Source organism: Macaca fascicularis, chromosome 11, assembly GCF_037993035.2.
Source record: "Macaca fascicularis isolate 582-1 chromosome 11, T2T-MFA8v1.1".
Lineage (NCBI taxonomy): Eukaryota > Metazoa > Chordata > Mammalia > Primates > Cercopithecidae > Macaca > Macaca fascicularis.
The window spans coordinates 27,556,580-27,579,360 of NC_088385.1; the positions used below are offsets into that span (position 1 = coordinate 27,556,580).

The 22,781-nt window shown below is 40.7% G+C and overlaps 1 protein-coding gene across 9 annotated transcripts in view; it reads right to left on the reverse strand.

Moving 5' to 3' along the window:
- BCAT1 (branched chain amino acid transaminase 1) overlaps window positions 1-22,781 on the reverse strand; it is a 137,423-nt gene that overhangs the window by 20,331 nt on the left and 94,311 nt on the right. For all 9 annotated transcript variants that reach the window (XR_012420075.1, XM_065523892.1, XM_005570374.4 and 6 more), the window contains 4 exons: window positions 18,354-18,517; window positions 9,684-9,826; window positions 4,308-4,393; window positions 540-680 (listed from right to left, as the gene is read on the reverse strand). Coding sequence is in view for 8 of the 9 variants with exons in the window: in XM_065523892.1 (XP_065379964.1) it covers window positions 540-680; window positions 4,308-4,393; window positions 9,684-9,826; window positions 18,354-18,517 (534 nt within the window). In the remaining variant the exon portion in view is untranslated. The remainder of the gene's footprint in view (window positions 1-539; window positions 681-4,307; window positions 4,394-9,683; window positions 9,827-18,353; window positions 18,518-22,781) is intronic.

Sequence of the window (22,781 nt, forward strand, 5' to 3'; positions counted from 1 at the left end):
TAGTGCACTGGTAGGAAGAAAAAGAGAAGAGTAGAAGATTATTGGCATAGCTCCAATCCCAACATTTAGGTAAGACAGATCTTACACGTGTCCAAGGACAAAACTAACTTCCCACCATGTTTGAGCTTACATGAAATCACTGGAAACATAGTAGATATATGCTAATACAGTTTCATCTGGATAAATTGTCCCAGTTATTTTTTTTTTGTAATGCCAAGTTAAACTACAACAACAAAAAACCCAGCAGAGTGCAGTGGTGCACTCCTGTAATCCCAGCAACTCAGGAGGCTGAAGCAGAAGGATTGCTTGAGCCCAGGAGTTTGAGGCTGCAGTGAGCTATGATCACACCAGTGAATAGCCACTGCACTCCAGCCTGGGCAACATAGCGAGACTCCATCTCTTTACAATAAAGAAAAACAACGACGACAAAACTTTTGTACCTTGCGTCTGGGTCCAAATGCAATTTTATTCATACACTTAAATTAAATGTAATTTAATGTGACTGGAAATGATAGGAAGTGAGGAAATACTTGTCGTACCTCGCCTTTGTATAGTATGTCAGAAACTGGGCAAACAACACAGGCTGTACCAGAGCCAAACATCTCCCTCACTCTGTTCCCCTCCAGGGCGGTTGTCAAGTCATCCATGGTGAGGTATCTCTCTGATACCTTAAATTCACCCTGCACGGAATATAAAAAATAACAAATATATTTTAAAGGAAAAGGCATGCAAAACAATTGCCAATATTTATGGTTCCGCTTAACATTCTGATTGCACTTAGACAAGGTCATAACCATCCTTCAAGGGAAAGCTGGAAGGGACACACCATCTTATCAGTGAACACATTGAGGTGTTAAGGAACCTACTTCAAGGTCACAGATTTATATATGAGATTATCAGAATATAAAATATAAGATTATCACCACAAGACACATGGTATACTTTAACATATGCCTCCTTTTTTGCCTTCTTATTTTTTAACTTGTATGAAGTCTTACAAAATTGACGCATCCCAAGAGCTGCTTGATGCATGCTCCATGCTAACAGTGTCTTAGGCTGGGCGCGGTGGCTCACGCCTGTAATCTCTGCAGTTTGGGAGGCTGAGGCAAGTGGATTACTTGAGGTCAGGAGTTTGAGATCAGCCTGGCCAACCTGGTGAAACCCTGTCTCTACTAAAAATACAAAAATTAGCCAGGCGTGGTGGCAGGTACCTGTAATCCCAGCTACTCAGGAGGCAAAGGCAGGAGAATCGCTTGAACCCAGGAGGCAGAGGTTGCAGTGAACCAGGATCACACCACTGCACTCTAGCCTGGGTGACAGAGCGAGACTCTGTCTCAAAAACACAAAACAAACAAAACAAAACAAAATCAGTGTCTTAAACCCTACTTTACCATAAAGGAGAACAATGTATTATGTAATATTAATAATTATAGCTACCATTTATCAAGCACCCGGTATTATGCCAAGTTCTATAATTTTAGGGTAAGTACTATCATCCCCATTTTACAGATGAGGAAACTAAGGTTCAAGGAGGTTGAAGGGCATCTCCAGGGCCACAAAGGAAGTAAATGACAGAAACTCCATTTGAACCCAGGTCTGATCTGATTGGCTCCAAATCTGGTACTCTTTCTACCTTTGTCTTTTTTTTTTTTTTTTGAGATGGGGTCTTGCCCTGTCACCCAGGCTGGAATGCAGTGGCATAATCTTGGCTCACTGCAGCCTCGACCTCCCAGGCCCAAGTGATCCTCCTGTCTCAGTCTCCTGAGTAACTGGGACCACAAGTGTGTGCTGCCATGCCCAACTAGCTTTTATTTTTTATATTTTATTTTGTAGAGATGGGGGTCTCCCTATGTTGCCCAGGCTGGGCTCATGCGATCTTCCCACCTCAGCCTCCCAAAGTGCTGAGATTATAGTTGTGAGCCACTGTGCACGGCTTACCTATATCTTTTACGGAATAAAGAACAGACTGAGTTCAAATATCTGAAATACTCATTATTTTTAAACATCGAATGTATATTTGGGAAATATACATTTACTTGAGAAATTGTATTGTGTGTATTTTTTTCCTAATATGACTAATAGTTGACTTTACAGTGACAATTCTCTTTCAGTATCACATTCGGTTGATTTTCATCATGGAATTAGTGGTATAACCTCATTGACTTCTGCCTAAGTGTCTGAATATATTCTTTGCTCAAGGATAGGAAATGGGAAAAAGAAAAATCTTGATTCTTTTAAGCTATCTGTTTAAACTGTCTGTTTAATTCTCATTCTTTTACCTCAGTGGTTCAATTTCACAGTTTGTCAACAAGTTATTTGAATAAAGGGCAACAAAAAATAGAGAGGTTTAAAAAAATAAGATGAGTATTTCTTTTAATTTATAAACCCACAAGAGATAAAAATGGAAATCAAAGCTCTTGGAAATATTCAAAATATTTTGAAAATATTCAAAATATTTGAATATTTAAAAGAAGAACTCATCATGCTGTAAGTAGATTTGGAAGGGCAGGAAAATATGTCTGTAATAGAAATATGGCTCTTTGAAAGTTTCAATTTCTCTCAGTCTACAATTGCAATTATGTTGTTCAAAGGTAAATAAACTGCAGAAAATCAGCCAGATTAATCGAAAACAAGCTGAGTTCTGTGCCCTGAAAAAAAAAAGAAAAGAAAACTCTTTTGTAAATAAGCAGAATTATTTTTACTCTGCTCACCCTTACTTATCTTTGGACAATTTCCCCTATCTGGTAAGCAGTGGTGACCCCTACATGCCTCTTGGCATTTCACGTCTCATGTTTTAAAATAGCTTTTTAAAATAAATTACAGCTATGAAGTCAAGAAAAAATTTCCTCCATAATAACCTATTTTTCATGCTAGCAAATCTTTAGTGTGGGAAAGTATTTCCACTTGCAACTTGTCATCAAACCTTCTGTACTTGGTTGTTATTTTTCTTTAATAAAACAAAAATTACTGAGCTTCAAAAATATCTTTCCAATTGCAAACATATTTAGGACAGGGCAAGCTGTTTGAAATTATACCAACAGTTTGTAAATGCCATGCCCAATGTGCCAGCCAGCATGTAGCAGTTGGGTCTTGTCTACTTCAGGGTTTTGTAGAATTATTTATAGCACATTTCATCTATTTTCAAAGTCTTTTCCAGAGAAACCATGCTAGTATGATCCTAGATAACGTGTGTGTTTCTAAACATTTGTCCTATTACTACTAGTACTCTTTGACCACAGTAAGCTCAAAGTCATTTCATGTTCTTTGGAGACCATTTTAACACCTGGGTCAAAAGTTCCATCCAAGAACCTTTACCAGACACCCAATTCATTCAATAATTTGTCTTGAATACGTTATGTCATTTCCAAAACCGAATCTTTTTAAATTTTATTTATTTATTTGTTTTTAGAGACATGGTCTCACCCTGTCATTCAGGCTGTAGTGCAGTAGCTTGATCATAGCTCACTGTGACCTTGACCTCCTGATCTTACGCCATCCTCCCACCTCAGCCCCCCTAACTAGCTGGGATGACAGGCATGTTCCACCATGTTCAGCTAATTTTTTTTATTTTTTTGTAGATTTGGGGTCTCACTATGTTGTCCAGGCTGGTCTCAAATTCCTGGGCTCAAGGGATCCTCCTGCCTTGGCCTCCCAAAGTGCTAGAACTATATGCATGAACCACTGCACCTGGTCCACCAAATTGTTTAATATGCTTGCCTGTGTCACACGAATTTGAAAGTCTACTGAAAACAGCTTTACATTTGCTTGCATGTTCTGATTTTAAAATAGGTATGTATATGAAATTTGGAGGATGGGGGTAGGACAGAGAGAAAAAGAAGGCAGCCAAACCAATAATGTTATGTTAGTAAACATTTATATGTCAGTGAAATTATTTCATTTCTATGACAAGCACGGTTATACTGGTATAAATAAAGGAAAGGAAAATTTTCATTGCCATTTGGAAGCAACACAGACTTGAGAAGGACTGGCTGGATGGAGGCACACCAAGTATGAAGCAGATAAAAGTTGGTAGGAGATACCCGGTAGATTGAGACTACTACTAGAATACTTCGCCACTACGACATCTTGCTACACTGGTTTCTCTCTGCCCTCACTAACAAGAATACTTATTTTAATAGTCTTGCCAAGAAAGTCCTTCTAGAAGAATACTTGTCATTCATGTTAGAATTTAAAGATTAGATAACATTGGTTGGAACCACAGGATATTATTTCAACACTTGGCTGGGCTTATTTTGATTATTTTTTATTTCAGGCTTACAAAAGTTGTTCATATCAAAGGCACCCACCCACTGATGTGCCAGGTCCAGAATGCACTGCCTTGTCACTCCTGGAAGAATGATGCCATCTAGCGGAGGAGTTGCCAGTTCTTCTTCTGTCAATCAGAAATTGGGATATTTTCAAACTTTTACTACATTAGGCATGCCTTATAATCAATAGCCATTAAAAAAAAAAAAATCACAATTTGGTAGTAACAAACATCAAGAAAATGTTACTGTTCTGCATGGTCAAATTTCCCAAATCAGTTCACACTTCAGGTAGACCCCATTTAAAAAAGAAGGAACAAAAGGAAGGAAGGAAGGAAGGAAGGAAGGAAGGAGGGAGGGAGGGAGGGAGGGAGGGAGGGAGGGAGGGAGGGAGGGAGGGAGGGAAGGGAGGGAGGAAGGAAGGAAGGAAGGAAGGAAGGAAGGAAGGAAGGAAGGAAGGAAATCTAATCATCTTCAGTTTACCCTTAACCAGTAAAATAATGAGATGGCTTTCCACCAACAAACAGTAAGAGTTATTGCATGGTCTTAAGAGGAACATTCTGAAGTGAAAATTTACCTTAGCAGATGAAAGGTGGTTAGTAACTAGAATAATGTAGATAAGATCTTACTCAGAAAAACTGGTCATTACTAAACCTTCCAAGAATGCTACGGAGGAGGCTATCACCAAGAAGTGTGCGTGCCTACTCAGGCTTGTCTCTGCTTCCACGCTGCCCTTGGAGAGTCTAATTTTTTTTTTTTTAAGGTGGAGTTTTGCTCTTGTTACCCAGGCTGGAGTGCAGTGGCGCCATCTCAGCTCAATGCAACCTCTGCCTCCCAGGTTCAAGTGATTCTCCTGCCTCAGCCTCCTGAGTAGCTGCGATTACAGGTGTGTGCCACCACGCCCAGCTAATTTTTGTATTTTTAGTAGAGACGAGGTTTCACCGTCTCTACTGGTCTCGAACTCCTGACCTCAGATGATCTGCCCACCTCGGCTTCCCAAAGTGCTGGGATTACAAGCGTGAGCCACCGTGCCCAGCCTGAGAGTCTATCTTTAGTGATTTTTCAAACCTGGTGGAGCACCAGCAACAAGTATGAAGATGCTGCCTTCGCCCTCTGAGATTCAAATGTAATGTGCTCGTAAGAGTGAGCTCAAGCATGTATATGGCTAAAAAAGAAGACACTCAAGAAACAAAACTCCAAAGCTGAGCTACTGCTCTACTGTGAGAAGACTGCAGACATCCCTAACTACTGTGAGGTCTAGGAGGACCGTTGTCCACAGGCATCATGTGTGATCCATCAGCTGCACAAGCTCTCCTTACAGTACCCTCTGGCACTCAGCATCTCCCTTTCCTCCCCACCTCTGACACCCAGGAGTCTGAATCTAGTGAGTGCTGACACTGAGGCCAGCACCCTCTCCCTCAGTACACGGTGGTTCTGGGCTTGCCTACTCCACTGGGGTTACATCAGACATGCCCAACAGCCAAGCTCTATCTGGAATACCAAACTCTATCTTCATCCTTCTATCCTCAAAATCGGGCATTGTGCCTAGCCCAGAGTGTATATAATAAATGTTTTTGAGTAAAAAATAAATGAATAAGTTATCTTCGCTAGGATATAGCAGTATGGCTTTTTTGAATTTTGTTTCTGAAAATCATCTGCTGAAAATTGCTTTCTGGAAAGGAGAAAATTTGTTCTTGGCAATGTTCTTAGGGCTACTCTTTGTCGTGTTTAGAAGTGTTGATGATCTCAAAATAAACATGTGTTTTGCAATAGCTAGCCAACTAGATACATAAATGTATGGATCTATTTGTGTGTGTATATGTATGTACGCGCACACACACACACTTCCAGTGCCCCCAAACCGGACCTTTCCTAAAGCTTGCTGAGTTCTGAGACTACATCAAGTTAAATGAAAACAGCAGCCCCGCATGTGCAAGTGCTGTTTTGTGAAACATATTTAACACCCAGAACTGTAACCACTAGCCTGAGGTCAAGGAACAGAACATCTGCTTCTCTGGTTGCCAGACAGAGATGATGACATGACAACATTTGGGTGAGAAATATTCATTTTCCTCTGCAACCACAAACATACTTACAAGAGCCAGAACTCACTCCAGATTGCCCAACATGAGGAAAACAGAACCTACAAATGCAGCTTGTTTTTGACAAAGAAATCATTTTTAGGAGATGAGGAATTTAGAAGCAATAACAGCAGGATTCATCTGTGACTTCCCAAAGTCAAACACTAATGGAAACCAGGAATGTAGGTCTGCATAAGTGCCCTAAACACCATCAGCACAATTAGCCATTTATTCTACAAATACATATTGAGTGCTGTTTACTGTTTCAAGCTCTATGAATACAGCAGTGAACAAAATTGACGTATCTCCCTGCTTACTTTCTAATAGACACAGCTAAACATTTATTGTGTTGACAGTATGTTAGACTACAAAGGGGGAAATAAAGAAGGAAAAGCAATGGAGAATGCTGGGGAGAAATGGGAAAGGTAGTTTATGATTCTGATTAAGAGCTCAAGGAAAGCCGGACTCAGAATGGGATTTGTAAGCAAAGATTTGGAGGATGTCAAAGAGCAAGCAGCACAGACATCTGAGGAAGAGTGCTCCAAGTCAAGTCCACATTCATGCCTGACGTGTCCGAGAGGACTCGTGATATGGTCTGAGCAAAACCGAGACTCATTGCCATGGTTGTTTTCCCAAAGTGACTGTGAACTCAACCACGAGGACTGGGTCTTATTTTTCAGGGTATCTCCAGGGTCCAGGATATGATACAATGCTTTGTTCAAATGGTGAATAGCAAGTGTATGGGTTAAATTACTCATCAACAGAGTGATGATGTGTGATCTTACCACCATGGGCGCTGTTACTGAAATCAAAACTCCCATGGCTTACAAGCTGAGTGCCACACATAGTGACTGTGCATGGCACTGTGCTTTGAACACACACTATCCACCACCCCATCCGCCTTCCTGCACCAGCCATCTCAACCAACAGGAGCAGCGTGTGTGGGCACCCATGAAAAGAAGGCAGGCTGTTACCAAAGAACTCTGCTTATACCTCCTATCGGTAACGTTTGTGAAAATCAATATTGTGCTGATTTTCAACTCATTCTTCATTGTAGTTTCCTAAAACCATATGATATAAATCAAAGTTATTTCAGAATTGCATGTCTTTTTTTCAGCCCAAAAGTTTTTCCTAACATTCTATTTACTTCAAATATTTATTCTATTTCCTTTCTTTCTCCTTATTCTGAATTTTATTTTTTCTGTTAGATGAACATCCCCAAAGTGAAGGAGTATATTAAAACTAAAGTTATCCCAGGCAACCATAACCTGAATAGTAACTAACACTCTTAAGGTCTTGTATATTTTCCAAGAGGCAGAAGACAAATTCACTCATTTCTATTCTGACCTTTAAAAGACATGGTGGAAATGTTTCATGATTATTGTTTGGATAAAGAACAATTTTCCACCAGGACAGTTTCTGGTGTTTCTGGTTAAATCATGTAGCTCTGATTCAGAGTGTACTTAAATTGTGACATCTCCCATCCATAAAAATAATGATGGTACCACCTCTGAATGATGTAACTGTTTTTGTTTTGAGTTGTGTGGTTTTTTGGTGGAGTTTGGGGTGGGGGTAAGAGTGGCCAGATGGGAAGGAGAGTTGAATCGGCCTATTATCTTCTCAGTGCAGAGGTCAACACTGGCTACAATCTTCCAAGCGTAGCTTTTGCTATATGTCACATATAGTAACTCAAATTTATAAATCATAAATATTCCAGTATAAATTTTATTTTCAAACAGTGCCAAGTACAAACAGCAGGAATGGAAGGATGAGAATGATCTGTATCTGGTTTTTCATATGCCAAGGATTACCAATGGCCAAGCCCAGGACAAGGCGTACTCATCATACCTTCTGTTTATTCTACCTCTGACTGCAATATAAGACTCATCTTGTTAGTCTCTGCAACTAACACTAAAATTAGTACTTAGCTCTGAATTCAGCCACATCGATATTACCATTTTCCTCTTTTTATAGCCAAATAACACTAGAGCAAGAAAGGCTACTGTAGCTACTTTCAAATATAAATTGCATTTTAAAAAATTTAATTGAAACCACTGGGACTTCATAAGTATTTGGAAACATCATTTATATTTCTAGTCTCTATAATTGCTACTGTGAAATGAACAACCTAAGAATGTAAACAAGTCCAAAAATATGTTTCTAAATTTGGTATGATTATCAAAATTCTAATAGAAATAAATGCCTGTTTTTCTCCCACCATTGGCCATTTAATTCAATATCATACACATTGCCAACACTTCACTGAACCCCTGTGGTCTCTGCCAACTAATAAAAAAGAACAGCAAAGAAAAGTAATGAGTAGTCAGGATATTAAAGATAATAGAGAAATACCGATTTCTATAGTGGATATATGAAATTGTCTTGAATGAACCAGGATCTAGATACAATCCCAAGATACATGATTTGTCTTTTAAAATGGTGTTCTTTAATCAAACTGAGCTCTAGAGTAAATTTGGAGAGACTGTGATACATTTTCAAAATATGTAGAAAGGGCAACAATTGTTAAAAGAATTACAGCCAGATAGTACACAAAATCCTTCCAGTAGAATCAGTACACTGCATTTATTACTATAGCATTTTATATACGGTATATGGTAAATGACCATTGACCTGATCTGAGACCTATCTCCAAATGCAAGGTGTTCAGATAGGAAAATCGTTGGGGAACAGCAGAAGGGATAAGGAAGCAAATCTTCCAATCATGGTAACTTAAATCCCTTAATGTGACATCTCAATATCTCAATAATCAGTACATCTAGAGCGAAAAAACAAAAAAAAACACGAAAAACGAAAAACTTCTAGAGCTTCTTTAAATCGAAACTCGGCTGTGCAGTGCAGTGGCTCACACCTGTAATCCCAGCACTTTGGGAGGTCAAGGCTGGTGGATCACCTGAGGTCAGTTCAGGAGTTCAAGACCAGCCTGGGCAACATGGTGAAACCTCGTCTCTACTAAAAAAAAATACAAAAGTTAGCTGGGTGTGGTGGCAGGCGCCTGTAATCCCAGCTACTTAGGAGGCTGAGGCAGCAGAACTGCTTGAACCAGGGAGGTGCAGGTTGCAGTGAGCTGAGATCACACCATCGCACTCCAGCCTGGGTGACACAGTGATACTCCACTTCTTAAAATAAAAAAAACAAAACAAAAAACAAAACAAACAAACAAAAAACCTCATGTCTATTTGCGCAGCAAAAGCACAGTAGTCCTTACTCAGCCTGGGACTGTGCTACTTACTCCCTTGCACTAAATTTCTAGCTCTTGTCTTTCTGGTCCTGTTGAAAATGACTGAGAAATGCGCAGAGTGAAATCTGAGTGGATTACCTCCATCTTCATTTATCCAGTAAAGAAAAAGATTCATAGTTCCCACTTCAGTGATCTGATGGTCCTTTCCATAGAGCCACAGGACCTGCTGACACCCATTATCCACTGCTTCGCACTGGGCAAAAAGAGATGATCCATAATTCCTTCAAGAAAGAGAAAACATGCAGGTTACAAACGTATTTCATCCCCACTCCCTCATCTTCTACACTCTGATAGCCTCGAGTTCTTAATTCACATGTGGACGTAGTGAAGGTATTATGTTCTTAATATATACACACTCTGTAGTCAGCTGCATAACCTTAAAGGAAAACTCTTTAGAGAATCTAAGTGATTTAACTGCATTCATCAGAGACAGAACAATGTGAAACCTTGAAATCTTAACTGGAGAAGTAATAATAGAAGAACACAGGTAAATAGCCAAGTTAATGAGAACAGTTAAAAGTTACTGAGTATGTTTCCACACACCAAGCAATTTTACATGAATTACTTCAATCTCACATCAATACTACAAAGTAGACACTATCATTATTTCCATTGTTCAGATGAGAAACGGAGGTTTAGAGAAGTAACTTCTGTCAAGTTTCTGCAGAAGAGCACCAAGTGTGCGCACTTTTATCTAAGACCTTCTAACGTATCCAAGGAACACATGATGCCCAATTCCCGGAAAAGATAGGACAAATATTAAATGTTAAAGATAGGACACATGTTAAAAGTCTTGATGTTGACCAAAAAGTATTTCAAAAGCTTATTTTTCTCAGCCTGCACCATTCATCCCAGATTATTTAAAATGAAAGGAACAAAGTACATTTTTCTGGAATGACAATTTAGTGTTATAATACTTTTAACGTATATCTTTTATCTAAACTTATATGGGAAAATTATGGAGTATATTATAAAATAGGGTTGAATATTTTAGACAAAACATGACAGTCCTCAAATAAATGTGATAGCTGCTTGCCTCCATACACTCCTGGCTGTATAACTAAGTATGAGAAGTACTGCCATAAGACAGTCAGGGGTCAGGAATAAATTCCAGACCCCCCATTGCACTATGAAATCCCCAGAAATACACAAAAACAAACAATGAAAAACAACTAAAACGACTACAAATGTACTAATGTAAAACTCCTACATTACATTAATGTAATCTACCACAAAATACCTGTTTAGGTCTCTTAGAGTATCTCTTTTACATCTGGGTAAAATCACAATTTGTGTTGTTGTCTAAATAAAAGTTGAGCATGAGGCCAGGCGCAGTAGCTCATGTCTATAATCCCAGCACTTTAGGAGCCCGAGATGGGCGGATCACTTGAGGTCAGGAGTTTGAGACCAGCCCGGCCAACATTGTGAAACCCTGTCTCTACTGCAAATACAAGAACTAGCTGGGCGTGGTGGCGGACGCCTATAATCTCAGCTACTAGGGAGGCTGAGGCAGGAGAATCATTTGAACTTGGGTGGGGGGCGGCAAATGTTGCAGTGAGCCGAGATTGCACTCTGCACTCCAGTCTGGGTGACAGAGTGAGACTCGGTCTCAAAAATAATAATAATAACAATTAAATATTAGAGCCACATGTGAATGTTTATCTACTGTTTTCATCTGCACAGCCTCCCTTCCCACTATATTCCATACTCTTATAAAAACATGGTCTTTCTATAGAGCTATGTCATTATGCTTAGATTGATAATATAGCATCTTTCCCTACCGCAGCTGATGACAATATAGGATCTTGCTCTGCCGCAGCTCAATTAAAGGGTGGGCATTTAACCTAAGATAGTCACATGATTCCTCCTTTGGGTACATTCACTCATTTTAATGTCTATAACCTGAAATATAGGCATTTTCTCCTTTCTGGTGTTGCTTACTTGGTATGATGTAAACCTGGGGTCGGCTGTGTCCATGATCACATTTCACAGAAGAAAGCATCTGAAGCAGAGCCCTAGGCCAACATGGAGCCAGAAGCTCTGACCAGAGATAGAGGACAGAGATAGAGGAAGAAGGGAAGAAAAAGGGGGATGTGCAAAGGACACAAGAAACTTGGAAATAATTTCTTTAACCCCTAGCAAGTCCACTGCCAGCATCCTAGTTTCATAAGTCAATAGATCCCTTGTCTGCTTAAGATCATTTTGAGGCCAGGTGCAGTGGCTCACGCCTGTAATTCCAGCACTGGGGAGGCCGAGACAGGTGGATCACCTGAGGTAGGCAGTTCGAGCCAGCCTGACCAACATGAAGAAATTCCATCTCTACTAAAAATACAAAAAAATTAGCCGGGCGTGGTGGCGAATGCCTGTAATCCCACCTACTCTAGAGGATGAGGCAGGAGAGTCTCTTGAACTCAGGAGGTAGAGGCTGCAGTGAGCCAAGATCAGGCCATTGCACTCCAGCCTAGGCAACAAGAGTGAAACTAGTCTCAAAAAAAAAAAAAAAAAAAAATCATTTCAAGTTGGTTTTCTGACTTGCAACTGAAAGAATATTGACTAACAGCTGAAATATTCCAGTAAACTATGGAAAACAGACATCATACCATGATGATTGCAACTGGAACATGATGATGTTGACTCACACCAAGGTAATGTTAAGAGTCATTAAAAGGGCTGGGCACAGTGGCTTATGCATGTAATCCCAGCACTTTGGGAGGTCGAGGTGGGCGGAACACTTGAGGTCAGGAGTTCGAGACCAGCCTGGCCAACATGGTGAAACCTCGTCTCTACCAAAAATATAAAAAATTAGCCATGTGTAGTGGAGCACACCTGTAATCCCAGCTACTCGGGAGGCTGAGGCAGGAGAACCACTTGAACCTGGGAGGCGGAGGTTGCAGTGAGCCGAGATCGTGCTACTGCACTCCAGCCTGGGAGATAGAGTGAGATTCCATCCCCGCCACCAAAAAAAAAAAAAAAAAAAGAGTCATTAAAAGACCCTTAAAACATACACTTCTAAATACAGATGACAAAATGTAAATTCTTGGCCAATGTGGAGATGAAGCAAGTCTGGTATACAGACAGGAAGCTATTAAAAATATAAATAGATAAATAAATATGAAAAAGACAACAGATAGGAAGCTATAGTTTAATGACCATAAAAATTCAAAAAACCTTATTCATAATTGATAGTAAATAGAGTTAAATTATAAATGCTTTTTAATAATTAGTATAAACCAGATTGCAGGGGATGTCCAGTAGAAAGACCGTGGTTAACAGACCTGGGTACAGCCCTTGTACTTTGCCTCATTTAATCCATCTGGCAAACAAAAATATCTGCTTTATATACCTCATTGGGTTGTTTGGAAAAAATAAATAATAACAATAAAAGCCAAAAAATGAGTTACATGAGACTGTAGTCAATATCCTAATGAAATTAAGTTTTAAAAAAATAACTATTTTGGTGGGGTGTGATGGCTCATGCTTGGAATCCCAGTAACTCGGGAGATCGAAGCAGGAGGATCGTTTGAGGCCAGAAGTTCCAGACAAGCCTGGGCAACACAGCGAGACTGCATCTCTAAAAAACAATAACTATTTTACTTGAATTTTTTTCTCATTCATAGACACAACTGTGAAGTTTGACCATACCTGAAAATAAATTATTTTTCATATACAAAATGCCTTTTAGACTGCATTAAAAAACACATAGAGAATTCTTTTTTTTTTTTTTTTTTTTTTTTTTTTGAGACAGAGTCTTGCTCTGTCGCCCAGGCTGGGGTGCAGTGGCCGGATCTCAGCTCACTGCAAGCTCCGCCTCCCAGGTTTAGACCATTCTCCTGCCTCAGCCTCCCGAGTAGCTGGGACTACAGGTGCCCGCCACCTCGCCCGGCTAGTTTTTTTTTTTTTTATTATTTTTTAGTAGAGACGGGGTTTCACCGTGTTAGCCAGGATGGTCTCGATCTCCTGACCTCGTGATCCGCCCGTCTCGGCCCTTACCAGATGAATATTTAGCCTTTCAAAGAAGCGTCTACATACAAATGGATACACACTTTTGAAAGTGCAGCTGAGCCGGGCGCGGTGGCTCACGCCTGTAATCCCAGCACTTTGGGAGGCCGAGACGGGTGGATCACGAGGTCAGGAGATCGAGACCATCCTGGCTAACACGGTGAAACCCCGTCTCTACTAAAAATACAAAAAATTAGCCGGGCGTGGTGGCGGGCGCCTGTAGTCCCAGCTACTCGGGAGGCTGAGGCAGGAGAATGGCGTGAACCCGGGAGGCGGAGCTTGCAGTGAGCTGAGATGGCGCCACTGCACTCCAGCCTGGACGACAGAGCGAGACTCCGTCTCAAAAAAAAAAAAAAAAAAAAAGTGTAGCTGAATTAGGCTGGGCACGGTGGTTCACGCCTGTAATCCCAGCACTTTGGGAGGCCAAGGCAGGTGGATCACGAGGTCAAGAGACCGTGACCATCCTGGCCAACCTGGTGAAACCCGTCTCTACTAAAAACACACCAAAAAAATTAGCCGGGCGTGGTGGTGCATGCCTGTAGTCCCAGCTACGCGGGAGGCTGAGGCTGGAGAATTGCTTGAACCCGGGAGGCGGAGGTTGCAGTGAGCCGAGATCACGCCATTGCACTCCAGCCTGGGTGACAGAGCAAGACTCCATCAAAAAAAGGAAGGAAGGAAGGGAGGGAGGGAGGAAGGAAGGGAGGGAGGAAGGAAGGGAGGGAGGGAGGGAGGGAGGCAGGGAGGGAGGGAGGGAGGCAGGGAGGGAGGGAGGGAGGCAGGGAGGCAGGAAGGCAGGGAGGCAGGCAGGAAGGAAGGAAAAGTAAGTAGCTGAATTAAAACCATAGCTCCTCAGCTTCATGAAGCACTGGGTAGGGAAAGAGAATTAAAGATAGTGACTATTTCAATGCACTGAAAAGGAAAGGGTTTCTTATGTTTAGTGTTAGATTGATTGATTGATATATTACATTCTATAGATGGTCTTTATTCTCCCAAATTTTAATTTTCTCAACGTTCTCTCACAGGTGTAAGCTATATGATTAATGTCCACAGGATAACTGATACCATGGTAATATAGTTGGGTTCCCGCCCATGTGCTGCCAATATTCATAAGAGAAACATGTTCTTGGAGGAAACAGAAAAATGAAAAAGTAAGAAAGCTATTGACATAGAAACATTTCAACATAGTTTTAAATAGAATAGATATCTGGGAGAATAGACATATTAAATACATCCCTCCAAAAGAATAAATTCTATTATGTAAAACTTAACTGATTTCTTCTAAGATAAAGACAGTCCAGGAAACGAAATGAGACAGTGAGAAAACCTCACAACATCAGTGACGGTGAGAGGTTACTACAGGTTGAGGATCCCTAATTCAAAACTTCGAAATGCTCCAAAATCTGAAACTTTTCAGTGCCAACATGATGCTCAATTTGGATTTCGAATTTTTCGGATTAGGGATGCTCAAAGAGAAATATTCCAAAATCTGACATCCAAAACACATCTGATCCCAAGCATTTCAGATAAGAGATATGTAACCCATACCTGCCAGACTGGGTACTAAGTACTTAACCACGTTATTTCACTGAGTCATCTAAAAACAACCCTAGACTTTATTGTTCTTTGGAAGACTTGGAGAAAGAGAGGATTCAGTTGTAGAAGATCTCACAGATAGTTAAGTGTGTAACTCCCAGACACTTGACTCCTAAGCCCAAGCTTTTAACCATCAGGGTACCATTAGGTTATCATACTGCATTTGCTGAGAGCTTTCTATATGCCGAGTACTGTCCTAGGCACTTTCTATTATCTCACTTAATCTGTGCAAGGTATTATTGCCGCAACTTTATAAATGAGGAAACTGATACATAGAGCAGGTAAGTAACATGCCCAAGGCAAGTAGGTTGGTTTGTTTTTAAGACTTCAAGTTTTTTCAGAGCAGTTTTAGGTTCCCACCAAAACTAAAAGGAAAGTACAAAGATTTCCTGTATCCCCTTCTCCGCATCCAAATGAATAGTTTCTACCATTACCAATGCCTCACACCAGAGTGGTACATTTGCTGCAATGAATGAACCACACCGACATACCATTATTACCTGAAGTCTAGAGTTTTCATTAGTGTTCATTCCTGGTGTACATTCTATGGATTTGGACAAATCTATAATGACATGTATGCACCCTTATGGCAGTTAGGTTTTTAAGCCAGGTCTTTCTGACTTCAAAGCTTGTACTCTTAAATGCAGAATCAGAATGCAATGAAAAAAAGAAAAAACTAAGAGAGAGAGGTAATTTGTGTGTGTGTGTGCACGTGTGCACGTGCAAGAGAGAGAGAAAAAGAAAGAGAGAATGACAGAAAGCCTTATTCCTCCCAAATTAACTAAGGAATCACCTGGGACTAAAAATGTTTCTACAGGGCAAGACCTTTCTCTAGCTCAGTGCTTCTCAAGCTGGGCTGCATGCTAAAGAATCCTGATGCTCAGTCTCTGCCCCAGACCAAATAAACCAGAATCTCTGGAGGAAGGAACCAGGCATCAGTATTTGGTAACACTCCCAGATTATCTTAATTTGTAACCAAGGTGAGGCCCATTGTACTGGGCCTCTCCTTCAGCTGTGTGCAACTGTATTGCTTTTCTCACTTGTGTATATTTAGAAATAGAAGGATAATGCTACCTCAAAACCTTCAATATAGTGGCATAATCTCAGAATTAAAAAAAAAAAAAAAGCTTCTCTCTTTTCCTCAGATTCACTTAGATAGAAAGCAGAAAGTTCTTGAGCTTATGAGACTCAATAGTTATTTAAAAATACCAGTTGACTACGGTTGTCATAAAAAATGCTGAAGGGTAATTGTTGACTTAATTAGGTTTACAGATGTAATGATACACACAACTAAAGTTGACTCCAAATGTCTTTGCCAACTCAACAGGATAATACTAAATGTGGAATCTTTTGTTCCCCTTGTACTTCTCCAGGTCAGAAGCATAGGAGACAGCCCTAGAACATTTTGGAAGTGATAGGCATATAGGTTAAATGCCCATCCTTTTGGTTACCACCTTCCCTCTTGCCATTTTTAATTTATGATTTCAATACTTTCTTCTCCAGTCTCTTCCTTTCCTAAGAGATTTCAAGTCAATTTCCATTGATCATAGTCCACCTGAGCCTAATGAATCAAATATATTTTATAATAGATTTTATTTTTTTAGAGCACTTTTAGATTCACAAAGAAATTGAGCAAAAAGTAACAGAATTCCCCTATTACACCCCTTCCCGACTACCCTCTCAGTTTTTCTTATTATTATCATCTTGCATTAGTGTGGTCCACAAGTTCATAGTTTACATTAGGGTTCACTCTGTGTTGTACTGAAAGCATTAATTTTTAACTGCCCTACAGTGATCATGTATTCTGCGACAATGCATTAAATCATCATTTACAAACAAATTACAACCTGCCCAAAAACCGGTTAATAAAGATTGCCCTGCAATTTCTGTGTCCCCATGTTATCTTTTTCCTAGACAGGTAGGGGGAGCTAGAAAGCAATATTTTTAAAAAGGAAACTTTTTCCTTATTACATCTCACCCAGATTGTTTATTTACTCTCTCTCTATGGTATATATGTGGTATGCAGTGGTACATAGGCACATGCTCTGTGAAGAAGTTTGAACCAGTAAAAAAAGAAATCAAGAGTCAACAAAAGGAGTGTTCAGCCTGGCTAGCCTAGGACACAGGAAGGTGTGCTCTAAGCCAGAAGGAGAAAAGACTTCCTAGTTTTAACGCATTCCATTTGGATTTCTCGACCCATTGAGGGAATGCAGTTGCTAAAGTTGCCAGTGGGGATGACTTTTATAACCATTCTTTTTTCCTTTGGGTAGGTGAGGAGAGAAAAGAAAAATACAGCAAGACTACAGAAGGGTCAAATCCAGTGGTCATTGCCTCTAATGCCCCAGCAGCATGTCATGTGACTCTCTCCTGCCTCCTGAACCTACAGGTCCTACCAGGGCCCACAAGACTGCCATGGACACCTTTTTGGACAGCTGCTGCCCTGGGTATGTGAACAGCACCATTTGATACATGCAAAGCAAGAACCCATGCTGCTTAATCCAGTTACTCTCGTTCACCCATAGGGGCATTCCTAACTCATGGCCAAGTCCACCCCTGAAATCGTCCAACACTTTTTAAATGCTCTTATATTCCCTGCCAGCTACATATGGCCTATGAGACTGGCCTGACAGAGCCAAAGCAGGGCTGTCCCGCAGCCAGTTGGCAGCAGGTGTGGCCACAATCTGTGGCAATGAAGACAGCACTTCAGTGAGGCGGGCACCTTCCCCAGACAGGACTCCCTGGAGCCAACTGAGAGCCTAGGTCTCAGGACCAGATGCTCTTTAATGCCAGCCATCAGCCTGCAGCCAGAGACCAGTGCCCAGGGGCAGTTAATCCAAAGCACTGATGTGATGTTTGTTAGTTTCTTGCTTCAGTTCTTGCCTAGGTATCATATCCAGTATTTCTCCCTTATGAAGGGCCATCGGCTATCCTTTAAACTAGCACATCTAAAAGCGAGGGCACTGAATTCGTACTGTGTTTATATAGGAAAAGCTACTATAGCTGGCTTGCTGAAAGATTAAACTGAAAATTAACCATGAAACGCAATGAACATTAAAGTTTGAAAAGTACTAAATGTGTTCATACTGAAGTGAAATGGCACTAACTCAACGGTCATGAAGGAATCTTTCCTTTAGACAGAGACACAGATTTACTTACCCTCCCATCTTGCAGTCCCCAGTTCCACCTTCCCAGGCTCTTACATACTTGGGATTGGCCCACAGGGACACTGGATTAAAGGTTCCACTTGAAAAATAAGGTCCCACTGGGCTCAAGAGTACAAAGAGCAGGGCTTTGGTAGGCTTCTTGACTCCAAGAGAAGGCTGCAACAAAGCAGAAGTAGACACAACCGTAACTTAAAATGTAGACACCAGTCTTAAAAGTCTAGAATAGATTTATATCTGTCTCCCAGAAGGAGCCATCGAATGACAGGAGCTATTACCATACTTTTAAAATCGAGTTACACAAAGCCTAATGGTTTTCAAGGAGGACATCCTGAGAATGGAGCACATACATTTCATTTTGCTTTGCTTTCTGAGTTATTACGATTATAAGCAAAAAAGCTAGATTTGTCCACTTTTGTGCGTTAGTAGGGTTTTGGAGGAGAGACATATTTCCAACCACTATCTATATAACACCTTTCAAGGTTGCATTGATTGCGAATTGAGAAAGGGGAGAACCCAGACATGGTTTTAGTCTTTGGGGGGTAAAATATAATATTTACTTCTCTAATTCATCCTTCTTTTTTTTTTTTTTTTGAGATGGAGTCTCACGCTGTTGCCCAGGCTGAAGTGCAGTGGCGCGATCTCGGCTCACTGCAAGCTCTGCCTCCCGGGTTCCCGCCATTCTCCTGCCTCAGCCTCCTGAGTAGCTGGGACTACAGGCGCCCGCCACCGCGCCCGGCTAATTTTTTGTATTTTTTTTAGTAGAGACGGGGTTTCACTGTGGTCTCAATCTCCTGACCTTGTGATCCGCCCGCCTCGGCCTCCCAAAGTGCTGGGATTACAGGCTTGAGCCACCGCGCCCGGCCTCTAATTCATCCTTCTGTTTCACAGCCTAAGTGACTGCTTCAGGACACGGCAGGCTTCAGCAGGTGGTAGGTGGAGGGGAATGTGCCATTAGCACACCTGCCCACATCAACTAGCAGGTAGCAAGAGTACAGCTTCAACAGAGGGATAAGCACTGTTAAATCAAGTTTTGCCTACAGCTGCCTCATTACATTATTTTAAGCTCGGCCTAAAGGTTTCTCTGTACATCATGAACTATAACCTAAATGAACATATAAACAGACTGTAGCCTACTCTTGTGCCAATCACTGAGTTTTGGCCAATCAAATGTGGCCAACTGTTCAAATAAGGCAAACACTGAGTTATAGCCAATCCAGCTGTTTCTGAACCTCATTTCTGTTTTCTGTATGTCACTTTCCTTTCTCTGTCCATAAATCCTCTTCCACCACGAGGCTGCACTGAAGCCACAGGGTCTACTCTGGCTGGGAAGGCTGCCCAAGTTGCGAATGGCTCTTTGGTCAATTAAATCCTTTTAAATTTAATTTGGCTGAAGTTTTTTATTTAACAATATCATTAAAAAAAAAAAAAAAAACAGGGAATGAATGACTTATAAATAACAAAGATAGAAGGCCGTCTTTCCCACAAACACTGTAAAGCCAGTAGCCCACAATGCAAAATCATGCCAATTCCTCCAGCACAAGAGCAGTTATAAGTAATTAGGGTTCATTGTTTATTAAGGAAGAAAACCGAGAGACCCAACATTTTGAAGGCTACATATTAAGATAGAAATGATCACTGGGCTATCCTCAGCAATTCAAGACCACACGAAGTAAAAAAAACAAGGCAGGACTATTAGGTTAAGAGTTTTGGGCCATAAACCACTTGTGTCCAATCTTCACTAGAGCCTGTTCTACCTGGATAGGAATGGGGATCTGTCAGGAAAAGAAAGAGAATCTTTACAATAGAAAAGACTCAACTTGCGCTGATTTTGTGGCTTTGTAATGTTTCTTGAGGGATATTTTTATCTGAACTTCAATTAAACTTCCCCTTACTATCCATTGCCCCACAGTCCCTCACCCACTGCTCAACACTCAGACCACCAAAATCAGGCAGGTAAAATATTAATGAGCATAAACAAATGTGTTTGCACAAGCGCACACCAATGCTATCTGAAAGGCATGCCACCTTAGGAAACGGGAGTCTAATTTCATTAGCATTCCATGGGAACATGATAACCAAATGGCCTGGGTGGCCACAACAAACCTACGGCGGTTGCCGGGCGCAGTGGCTCAAGCCTGTAATCCCAGCACTTTGGGAGGCCGAGACGGGCGGATCATGAAGTCAGGAGATCGAGACCATCCTGGCTAATACGGTGAAACCCCGTCTCTACTAAAAAATACAAAAAAAAAAAAAACTAGCCGGGCGAGGTGGCGGGCGCCTGTAGTCCCAGCTACTCGGGAGGCTGAGGCAGGAGAATGGCGTAAACCCGGGAGGCGGAGCTTGCAATGAGCTGAGATCTGGCCACTGCACTCCAGCCTGGGTGACAGAGCGAGATTCCGTCTCAAAAAAAAAAAAAAAAAAAAGACTATGTCAGAGATATCCGTCAGCAAGCAACAACAGGTTTTGATTGTTAGCTTGTGTTTGCTCCTTAACGGAGGCTGAAGATTCAAGGAGGACCATCCTACCAATAAAGGATAAAGTGCCTTAAAGCTTCATTTGCCTTTTTTGGTTTCACTGTTTGGGAGGAAAAACCTAAGCATACTACACACCTGCTTTTCTTCCCAGCTACGATAAAACTGAACCATCTCATCTCTGCACTTTTATTTAACCTCTCAGTTAAGAAATGACACCTTCATTTCATGAGTGCCTTGAAGCAGAATATGTTAGATTCTTTAACGAATCCTATGATATGGTTTGTATTTGTGTCCCTGCCCAAATCTCATGTCAAATTGGAGGAGGGGCCCAGTGTGAGGTGATAGGATTATGGGGGTGAATTTCCTCCTTGCTGTGCTGGTGACAGTGAGTGAGTTCTATGAGATCTGATTGTTTAAAAGCATGTGGCACTTCCCCTGTGCTCTCTCTCTCTCCTGCTGCCACGAGAAGGTCCTTGCTTCCCTTTCACCTTCTATTATGACTGTAAGTTTCCTGAAGCCTCCCAGTCATGGTAACCCTGCAAAACTGTGGGTCAATTAAACCTCTTCTCTTCATAAATTACCCAGTCTCAGGTAGTTCTTCACAGTGGTGTGAAAATGGACTAATCTGCCCTAGTGATGAGGAATTAAGAGAAGCTTCTCAACGTAATTTAGAGATATAATATGCTGGCATAGTCTCAATAATTTACCTAGCTTCTAAGTTTCTGAATAGAATAGCTTATTTGTGGACAAGCTAATAGCATTTTAATAGCTATCGCAAAAATGGCTGGGACTTTTTTCACTCTGAACTAATGTATTTTATGCAAACTACATTATACTAAAAGAAATAACAATAATGCATTATGAAAATATTTTCCTGAAATAAATTTCACTTTATTTATTTTCTTCTCCTGATATTGACAGGCAAATTTGCATTTTATTCCACTAGGTGGTAGTATACAGAGCACAGATAGAAAACGGAGTAATTCTGTACATTAAATCCATTTCTAGAAAAAGGTCTTGATAAACCTCTAAGTAATATTTGTATTCTTAGCAAGCAGGTAAATTATAGCCTAGAATTTTTCAATGCTGAGAGAAAATGTGTTTATGTGTACTAATACTTTATTTTCTACAATTTAACCAAGTCAATTCATGTTTTACAAGTACTTCAAGTACTGGTGTTGATCACAGACTAGTCACCTTCATCCTTAAATGATTACTTACACCAATTCATTGTCTTTTCATGAATGAAACTGCGATTTCACTGAAAATGGTCACAGTGCTTTAAGACGGAATAAATAAGGTCTAACACAAGGCAGAAAGAGAGGAAGAGAGCTTTATGATTGGGTCAGTTTCTATGCTTAGGAGTCATTATTTGTTTCTATGTTTCAAATATCCCTTCTAGCCTGAAAAGCAATCTAAATTGCTTTTTAAGAGCAATTTAGTGCTGCTGTTAAGAGCATTTTACTATGAATTGTTATACAAAAAAGATAACTCCACTCATATGTTTATCACAGCCTTGTCCATAATAACAAAGACATGGAATCAATCCAGGTGACCATCAATGGTGGAGTGAACAAAGAAAATGTGATACATATAAACCACGGAATATTACGTAGCCATAAAAAAGAATGAACTCATGTCATTTGTAGCAACACAGATGCAGCTAGAGTCTACTATCCTAAATGAATTAACACAGAAGCAGAAAACCAAATATCACATGTCCTCACTTATAAATGAGAGCTGAGCATTAGGTACATATAGACACAAAGATGGGAACAATAAACACTGGGGATTCCAAAAGAGGGGGAGGGGAAAAGTGTTTAGAAAAAACTACCTACAGTGTACCATGTTCACTTCTTGGGCAATGAAATCCTTAGAAGCTAAAATCTCAGTATCACAACATATACCCATGTAACAAACTTGCACATGTAACTCCTGACTCTCAC